The sequence below is a fragment of the Protomyctophum parallelum genome (assembly GCF_964188405.1).
Source record: "Protomyctophum parallelum genome assembly, chromosome: 16".
Lineage (NCBI taxonomy): Eukaryota > Metazoa > Chordata > Actinopteri > Myctophiformes > Myctophidae > Protomyctophum > Protomyctophum parallelum.
In genome coordinates this window covers 49085057-49095162 of record NC_139711.1, presented here as the reverse complement: position 1 = coordinate 49095162, position 10106 = coordinate 49085057, and the positions used below count along the sequence as shown (strand labels likewise).

Below are 10106 nucleotides of genomic sequence, written 5' to 3'. Positions count from 1 at the left end.
TATTATTAATGTCCTCGAAGGCCTGTCCGGTCACGTCCATCTCACTGAGGAGAGCGTCCTCCTCCTGTTAACATATCACTATTATTATTATTAATGTCCTCGAAGGCCTGGCCGGTCACGTCCATCTCACTGAGGAGGGCGTCCTCCTCCTGTTAACATTATTATTATTATTAATGTCCATCTCACTGAGGAGAGCGTCCTCCTCCTGTTAACATATCACTATTATTATTATTAATGTCCTCGAAGGCCTGTCCGGTCACGTCCATCTCACTGAGGAGGGCGTCCTCCTCCTGATAACATATCACTATTATTAATGTCCATCTCACTGAGGAGGGCGTCCTCCTCCTGGTAACATATCACTATTATTAATGTCCATCTCACTGAGGAGGGCGTCCTCCTCCTGATAACATATTAATATCACTACTATTATTATTAATGTCCTCGAAGGCCTGTCCGGTCACGTCCATCTCACTGAGGAGGGCGTCCTCCTCCTGGTAACATATCACTATTATTATTAATGTCCATCTCACTGAGGAGGGCGTCCTCCTCCTGGTAACATATCACTACTATTATTATTAATGTCCTCGAAGGCCTGTCCGGTCACGTCCATCTCACTGAGGAGGGCGTCCTCCTCCTGGTAACATATCACTATTATTATTAATGTCCATCTCACTGAGGAGAGCATCCTCCTCCTGGTAACATATCACTACTATTATTAATGTCCATCTCACTGAGGAGGGCGTCCTCCTCCTGTTAACATATCACTATTATTATTAACGTCCATCTCACTGAGGAGGGCGTCCTCCTCCTGATAACATATCACTATTATTATTATTAATGTCCTCGAAGGCCTGTCCGGTCACGTCCATCTCACTGAGGAGAGCGTCCTCCTCCTGTTAACATATCACTATTATTATTATTAATGTCCTCGAAGGCCTGGCCGGTCACGTCCATCTCACTGAGGAGGGCGTCCTCCTCCTGTTAACATATCACTATTATTATTAATGTCCTCGAAGGCCTGTCCGGTCACGTCCATCTCACTGAGGAGGGCGTCCTCCTCCTGATAACATATCACTATTATTATTAATGTCCTCGAAGGCCTGTCCGGTCACGTCCATCTCACTGAGGAGGGCGTCCTCCTCCTGATAACATATCACTATTATTATTAATGTCCTCGAAGGCCTGTCCGGTCACGTCCATCTCACTGAGGAGGGCGTCCTCCTCCTGTTAACATATCACTATTATTAATGTCCTCGAAGGCCTGTCCGGTCACGTCCATCTCACTGAGGAGGGCGTCCTCCTCCTGGTAACATATTAATATCACTACTATTATTATTAATGTCCTCGAAGGCCTGGCCAGTCACGTCCATCTCACTGAGGAGGGCGTCCTCCTCCTGGTAACATATTAATATCACTACTATTATTATTAATGTCCTCGAAGGCCTGTCCGGTCACGTCCATCTCACTGAGGAGAGCGTCCTCCTCCTGATAACATATCACTATTATTATTAATGTCCATCTCACTGAGGAGAGCGTCCTCCTCCTGTTAACATATCACTATTATTATTATTAATGTCCATCTCACTGAGGAGAGCGTCCTCCTCCTGATAACATATCACTATTATTATTATTAATGTCCTCGAAGGCCTGTCCGGTCACGTCCATCTCACTGAGGAGAGCGTCCTCCTCCTGTTAACATATTAATATCACTACTATTATTATTAACGTCCATCTCACTGAGGAGGGCATCCTCCTCCTGGTAACATATCACTATTATTATTATTAATGTCCATCTCACTGAGGAGAGCGTCCTCCTCCTGGTAACATATCACTATTATTATTAATGTCCATCTCACTGAGGAGGGCGTCCTCCTCCTGTTAACATTATTATCATTATTAATGTCCTCGAAGGCCTGTCCGGTCACGTCCATCTCACTGAGGAGGGCGTCCTCCTCCTGATAACATATCACTATTATTATTAATGTCCATCTCACTGAGGAGGGCGTCCTCCTCCTGATAACATATTAATATCACTACTATTATTATTAATGTCCTCGAAGGCCTGGCCGGTCACGTCCATCTCACTGAGGAGAGCGTCCTCCTCCTGATAACATATCACTATTATTATTAATGTCCATCTCACTGAGGAGAGCGTCCTCCTCCTGATAACATATCACTATTATTATTAATGTCCATCTCACTGAGGAGAGCGTCCTCCTCCTGATAACATATCACTATTATTATTATTAATGTCCTCGAAGGCCTGGCCGGTCACGTCCATCTCACTGAGGAGAGCGTCCTCCTCCTGATAACATATCACTATTATTATTAATGTCCATCTCACTGAGGAGAGCGTCCTCCTCCTGTTAACATATCACTATTATTAACGTCCATCTCACTGAGGAGGGCGTCCTCCTCCTGTTAACATATCACTACTATTATTATTAATGTCCTCGAAGGCCTGTCCGGTCACGTCCATCTCACTGAGGAGGGCGTCCTCCTCCTGATAACATATCACTATTATTATTAATGTCCATCTCACTGAGGAGAGCGTCCTCCTCCTGATAACATATTAATATCACTACTATTATTATTAATGTCCTCGAAGGCCTGGCCGGTCACGTCCATCTCACTGAGGAGAGCGTCCTCCTCCTGATAACATATCACTATTATTATTAATGTCCATCTCACTGAGGAGAGCGTCCTCCTCCTGATAACATATTAATATCACTACTATTATTATTAATGTCCATCTCACTGAGGAGGGCATCCTCCTCCTGATAACATTATTATTATTATTAATGTCCATCTCACTGAGGAGGGCGTCCTCCTCCTGATAACATTATTATTATTATTAATGTCCATCTCACTGAGGAGAGCGTCCTCCTCCTGATAACATATCACTATTATTATTAATGTCCATCTCACTGAGGAGAGCGTCCTCCTCCTGTTAACATATCACTATTATTATTAATGTCCATCTCACTGAGGAGGGCGTCCTCCTCCTGATAACATATCACTATTATTAATGTCCATCTCACTGAGGAGAGCGTCCTCCTCCTGTTAACATATCACTATTATTAATGTCCATCTCACTGAGGAGAGCGTCCTCCTCCTGTTAACATATCACTATTATTATTAATGTCCATCTCACTGAGGAGAGCGTCCTCCTCCTGTTAACATATCACTATTATTATTAATGTCCATCTCACTGAGGAGGGCGTCCTCCTCCTGTTAACATATTAATATCACTACTATTATTATTAATGTCCTCAAAGGCCTGGCCGGTCACGTCCATCTCACTGAGGAGGGCGTCCTCCTCCTGATAACATATCACTATTATTATTAATGTCCATCTCACTGAGGAGGGTGTCCTCCTCCTGTTAACATATCACTATTATTAATGTCCATCTCACTGAGGAGAGCGTCCTCCTCCTGATAACATATCACTATTATTATTAATGTCCATCTCACTGAGGAGAGCGTCCTCCTCCTGATAACATATCACTATTATTATTAATGTCCATCTCACTGAGGAGAGCGTCCTCCTCCTGATAACATATCACTATTATTATTAATGTCCATCTCACTGAGGAGAGCATCCTCCTCCTGTTAACATATCACTATTATTATTAATGTCCATCTCACTGAGGAGAGCGTCCTCCTCCTGATAACATATCACTATTATTATTAATGTCCATCTCACTGAGGAGAGCGTCCTCCTCCTGATAACATATCACTATTATTATTAATGTCCATCTCACTGAGGAGGGCGTCCTCCTCCTGTTAACATATCACTATTATTATTAATGTCCATCTCACTGAGGAGAGCGTCCTCCTCCTGTTAACATATCACTATTATTATTAATGTCCATCTCACTGAGGAGGGCGTCCTCCTCCTGTTAACATATCACTATTATTAATGTCCATCTCACTGAGGAGAGCGTCCTCCTCCTGTTAACATATCACTATTATTAATGTCCATCTCACTGAGGAGAGCGTCCTCCTCCTGTTAACATATCACTATTATTAATGTCCATCTCACTGAGGAGAGCGTCCTCCTCCTGTTAACATATCACTATTATTATTAATGTCCATCTCACTGAGGAGGGCATCCTCCTCCTGTTAACATATTATTATGAACGGTTCGGGCAGAAAATGAGAACTCTATGTCCCAGCCTGTGGAGCGACGCTCCCAGCCTGTGGAGCGATGCTCCCAGCCTGTGGAGCGACGCTCCCAGCCTGTGGAGCGACGCTCCCAGCCTGTGGAGCGACGCTCCCAGCCTGTGGAGCGATGCTCCCAGCCTGTGGAGCGATGCTCCCAGCCTGTGGAGCGACGCTCCCAGCCTGTGGAGCGATGCTCCCAGCCTGTGGAGCGATGCTCCCAGCCTGTGGAGCGATGCTCCCAGCCTGTGGAGCGACGCTCCCAGCCTGTGGAGCGACGCTCCCAGCCTGTGGAGCGACGCTCCCAGCCTGTGGAGCGATGCCCCCACAGGCTGGGAGCGTCGCTCCACAGGCTGGGACCTAGAGTTCTCATTTTCTGCCCGAACCGTTCATCACACACACGCACACGCACACGCACACACACACACACACACACACACACACACACACACACACACACACACACACACACACACACACACACACACACACACACACACACACACACACACACACACACCTGTTTAGCGATAGACAGCTTCTTGTTCAGGATGTCGATCTGTTCCTCCACGGAGCGGATCTTCCTCAGAGCCTCCTCGTCAGCCATCTTCTTCCCCTCCCTCCTCTCCCTCTCCTCCAGGTCCCTGAGACGCTGCCTCAGCTCCTCAGCCTGTTACAGGATGATTATAACATCATTAACCTCCTCTGTCTCTCCTCCAGGTCCCTGAGACGCTGCCTCAGCTCCTCAGCCTGTTACAGGATGATTATAACATCATTAACCTCCTCTCCCTCTCCTCTAGGTCCCTGAGACGCTGCCTCAGCTCCTCAGCCTGTTACAGGATGATTATAACATCATTAACCTCCTCTCCCTCTCCTCCAGGTCCCTGAGACGCTGCCTCAGCTCCTCAGCCTGTTACAGGATGATTATAACATCATTAACCTCCTCTGTCTCTCCTCTAGGTCCCTGAGACGCTGCCTCAGCTCCTCCGCCTGTTAGAGGATGATTATAACATCATTAACCTCCTCTGTTTCTCCTCTAGGTCCCTGAGACGCTGCCTCAGCTCCTCAGCCTGTTACAGGATGATTATAACATCATTAACCTCCTCTGTCTCTCCTCTAGGTCCCTGAGACGCTGCCTCAGCTCCTCAGCCTGTTACAGGATGATTATAACATCATTAACCTCCTCTGTCTCTCCTCTAGGTCCCTGAGACGCTGCCTCAGCTCCTCAGCCTGTTACAGGATGATTATAACATCATTAACCTCCTCTGTCTCTCCTCCAGGTCCCTGAGACGCTGCCTCAGCTCCTCAGCCTGTTACAGGATGATTATAACATCATTAACCTCCTCTGTCTCTCCTCTAGGTCCCTGAGACGCTGCCTCAGCTCCTCAGCCTGTTAGACGATGATTATAACATCTTTAACCCATTCTGAACGGGAACCCATTTTGGTGTTAGCATCATGTTATGCTTTAACTATTGAAAAATAGCAGATCTACAAGCTCATATCGCGCCACCGAGTGGCGCGATATGAGCTTGTAGGTCTGCTATTTTTGAAAAATCGAAGAACGACTGACATTTTTAGAATCTGATCTCAGGTCAGAATGGGTTCATCAGACCAGTGTGTGTTTCCAGTGGAAAACCTCGTATGAATCTGATCTCAGGTCAGAATGGGTTCATCAGACCAGTGTGTGTCCAGTGGAAAACCTCGTATGAATCTGATCTCAGGTCAGAATGGGTTCATCAGACCAGTGTGTGTTTCCAGTGGAAAACCTCGTATGAATCTGATCTCAGGTCAGAATGGGTTAACCTCCTCTGCCTCTCCTCCAGGTCTCTGCGACGCTAACCCTAATCCTCAGCCTGTTAGACGATGATTATTATTATTATTATAACATCGTTAAAACACTATCAGTGCCGGAAGTGCTTCAAAATAGGAGCTCTGGGTGGGCGGGGTTGTCTCAGCGCTTTTACTCTGAAAGCCATGACCCGGAAACAATCTACTAAAAAAAGTTGACTTTACATTGCTATAGCTTACATTGCGATCATTTTAATTTATACGATATGTGATCCAAAAAGCGTTCATATTTTGCGGGAGAGAGACGGATGAGGAGCAGAAATGAAGCGCCAGCATATCGATCCGTTCATCACCACGGAGAGCGCCCTGGATTAGGAGAGACGAGTCATTCTTTCCGCCGCGCTAACATGGGAGTCAACGGCAAGCTAATATGAGCCCAGAGCGTTAGCGTACGGCAAGGGAAAGGCGAACGGGCCAACAAAAAAAAATAGGAAAAATTCTGAATATTCTTATCAGGCCCCATATCTTTGAGGACAAAACGTATTTATTTAAAGACCTTTTAAGCGTCGTACGAAGCAGACTCTTGTCGTGACAAATCATGACAACACACAATATTTTGGACCAAACAAAGAATTACAAAGAAGAAAAACAACAAAAAGAAAGTGTTGTAACCTGCCGTTTTTTTCCTACTTTCTAATTCTTTGTTTGGCCTGAAAAATGGTGTTTGTTGTTATCATGATTTGACACGGTGTAAACGACTTTAAATAAATACTTTCTGAAAAGTCTATGAGGGAAATTAACGGGGATTTATTTTCCGGGTTTCTCGAGGGGGCGGGACTGCGACGCTCTATAGAGTGGTAGTATTAGTAACAGAGTAGTACTAGTAATAGAGTAGTATTAGTAACAGAGTAGTACTAGTAATAGAGTAGTATTAGTAACAGAGTAGTGCTAGTAATAGAGTAGTATTAGTAATAGAGTACCTCAGACTTGGCCTTCTTCTCAGCAGCCATCAGCTGGACCTTATCTCTCTGTTCTTTGGGAGCCGAACGATACATGTCTAACAACAGCTTCATCTCCCTCTGAGACTCCTGGGCTTTCCTACAGACGCACGCACGCACACGCACACACACACACACGCACACACACACACACACACACACACACACACGGAGTGAGTGTGGAACTATAGTGGCCCTCTGGAGTGAGTGTGGAACTATAGTGGCCCTCTGGAGTGAGTGTGGAACTATAGTGGCCCTCTGGAGTGAGTGTGGAACTATAGTGGCCCTCTGGAGTGAGTGTGGAACTATAGTGGCCCTCTGGAGTGCAAGTGTGGAACTATAGTGGCCCTTCTGGAGTGAGTGTGGAACTATAGTGGCCCTCTGGAGTGAGTGTGGAACTATAGCGGCCCTCTGGGGTGAGTGTGGAACTATAGTGGCCCTCTGGAGTGCAAGTGTGGAACTATAGTGGCCCTTCTGGAGTGAGTGTGGAAATATAGTGGCCCTCTGGGGTGAGTGTGGAACTACAGTGGCCCTCTGGGGTGAGTGTGGAACTATAGTGGCCCTCTGGAGTGAGTGTGGAACTATAGTGGCCCTCTGGAGTGAGTGTGGAACTATAGTGGTCCTTTGGGGTGAGTGTGGAACTATAGTGGCCCTCTGGAGTGAGTGTGGAACTATAGTGGCCCTCTGGAGTGAGTGTGGAACTATAGTGGTCCTTTGGGGTGAGTGTGGAACTATAGTGGCCCTCTGGAGTGAGTGTGGAACTATAGTGGCCCTCTGGAGTGAGTGTGGAACTATAGTGGCCCTCTGGAGTGAGTGTGGAACTATAGTGGCCCTCTGGGGTGAGTGTGGAACTATAGTGGCCCTCTGGAGTGAGTGTGGAACTATAGTGGCCCTCTGGAGTGAGTGTGGAACTATAGTGGTCCTCTGGAGTGAGTGTGGACCCACCCCGGTCCCAGAAGAACCTACTTGAGCTCGGCCCGGACCATCTTCAGTTGCTCCACCTCCTTCCTCTTGGGTCCACCAATCACGGACGAGCGTTGATCCCCGGCCGCAGCCGTCGACTCCTCCGATTGGTTGCTGCTGCTGCCTCCGCCGCCCCCTCCGGCCTTGTCCTTGTCCAATGAACACAGAGTAAGTATCCTTTAGTTAGGGTTAGGGTGTACATTTGACCAGATTAAGGTTGGTGAGGGGTGTGTTAAAACGACCAGATTAAGGTTGGTGAGGGGTGTGTTAAAACGACCAGATTAAGGTTGGTGAGGGGTGCGTTAAAACGACCAGATTAAGGTTGGTGAGGGGTGCGTTAAAACGACCAGATTAAGGTTGGTGAGGGGTGCGTTAAAACGACCAGATTAAGGTTGGTGAGGGGTGCGTTAAAACGACCGGATTAAGGTTGGTGAGGGGTGCATTAAAACGACCGGATTAAGGTTGGTGAGGGGTGCGTTAAGACGACCGCATTAAGGTTGGTGAGGGGTGCGTTAAGACGACCGGATTAAGGTTGGTGAGGGGTGCGTTAAAACGACCAGATTAAGGTTGGTGAGGGGTGCGTTAAAACGACCAGATTAAGGTTGGTGAGGGGTGCGTTAAAACGACCGGATTAAGGTTGGTGAGGGGTGCATTAAAACGACCGGATTAAGGTTGGTGAGGGGTGCGTTAAGACGACCGGATTAAGGTTGGTGAGGGGTGCGTTAAGACGACCGGATTAAGGTTGGTGAGGGGTGCGTTAAAACGACCAGATTAAGGTTGGTGAGGGGTGCGTTAAAACGACCAGATTAAGGTTGGTGAGGGGTGCGTTAAAACGACCGGATTAAGGTTGGTGAGGGGTGCGTTAAAACGACCGGATTAAGGTTGGTGAGGGGTGCGTTAAAACGACTGCATTAAGGTTGGTGAGGGGTGCGTTAAAACGACCGCATTAATGTTGGTGAGGGGTGCGTTAAAACGACCGGATTAAGGTTGGTGAGGGGTGCGTTAAAACGACCGGATTAAGGTTGGTGAGGGGTGCGTTAAAACGACCGGATTAAGGTTGGTGAGGGGTGCGTTAAAACGACCGGATTAAGGTTGGTGAGGGGTGCGTTAAAACGACTGCATTAAGGTTGGTGAGGGGTGCGTTTAAACGACCCGATTAAGGTTGGTGAGGGGTGCGTTAAAACGACCGGATTAAGGTTGGTGAGGGGTGCGTTAAAACGACCGGATTAAGGTTGGTGAGGGGTGCGTGTAGGGTTGGGAGAGGGCAGGGCTTGACGCTTAGCATTTTTCCAAGTAGCACGTGTGTGACTAAGTTGAAAAATCTAGTAGCACACAAATTATTTTAGGAGCACGATGAAAAGTTATCAAATAATGTGTTTTTGAGGGGCGCTAGCCGCTCCTATGTATACCGGTATGCATAGCTTTAGTCCCCACACATCTCATGATTTGCCATTGACAATGAAAGGGGAATTCAGGTCAAATGTCCACTAAATCTTGTCCACACCAGGGGGGCAGTCAGCCAGATATTTCGTGAAGCCTCATTTGAAATCGGTAGTTCATATAATGGCCTGTTGTGGCGCTGGACTGGACCCAAAAAGCCCCATAGCTCCATAGAGGCCCATGTATTTTGGCCCAACTTCACCTAGACTGTATTACCTTAATAAACATCGTCATGAATACTTTCTTCTTCCAGTCACTAGTTTAAAGTCTCATTTCTAATGTCATAATATTCTTTTTGGAAAATTATGGTCCCATTAATTAAAAAAATGACCATAAAGTCGCGTATGTTCTGAGGGGCGTGGCTACCGTTACAGTCTATGATCGGGATTCCCCTCCCACTCAAGAGTCTTCTCCTCCCACTCGAGTCAAAATAAAAACCAACAGAGAAGAAGGGGGGAAGTCCCGCCTCGTTGTCTGGGCAGCCAATGACCAGCTGGTACAAAACGGAGCCAGCCAATGGCCAGCTGGTACCAAACGGATCTAGAAAGATGGCGACTTACAAGCATATTATTACAGGCTTCATTTTACGTTCATGTTAGACCCGCGGAACGCTTTGTCCATATTTTTTACAGTCTATGGTCCACACACGTCTCAATATTTGCCATTGGCAATGAACGGAGAAATTTTAGTCAAAATTCCACTAAATATGACGTAAATTAAACATCAAAACATTAAATGACATTGAAATGTAA

The 10106-nt window shown here is 46.7% G+C and overlaps 1 protein-coding gene across 1 annotated transcript in view; it reads right to left on the bottom strand.

Moving 5' to 3' along the window:
- The window catches only part of rnf20 (ring finger protein 20, E3 ubiquitin protein ligase), an 80307-nt gene that overhangs the window by 25650 nt on the left and 44551 nt on the right, over positions 1-10106 (bottom strand). Inside the window, exons 16-18 of the mRNA XM_083786106.1 lie at positions 7918-8063; positions 6934-7051; positions 4685-4834 (exon numbers count right to left, since the gene is read on the bottom strand). Of these exons, the coding sequence (XP_083642232.1) occupies positions 4685-4834; positions 6934-7051; positions 7918-8063 (414 nt within the window). The remainder of the gene's footprint in view (positions 1-4684; positions 4835-6933; positions 7052-7917; positions 8064-10106) is intronic.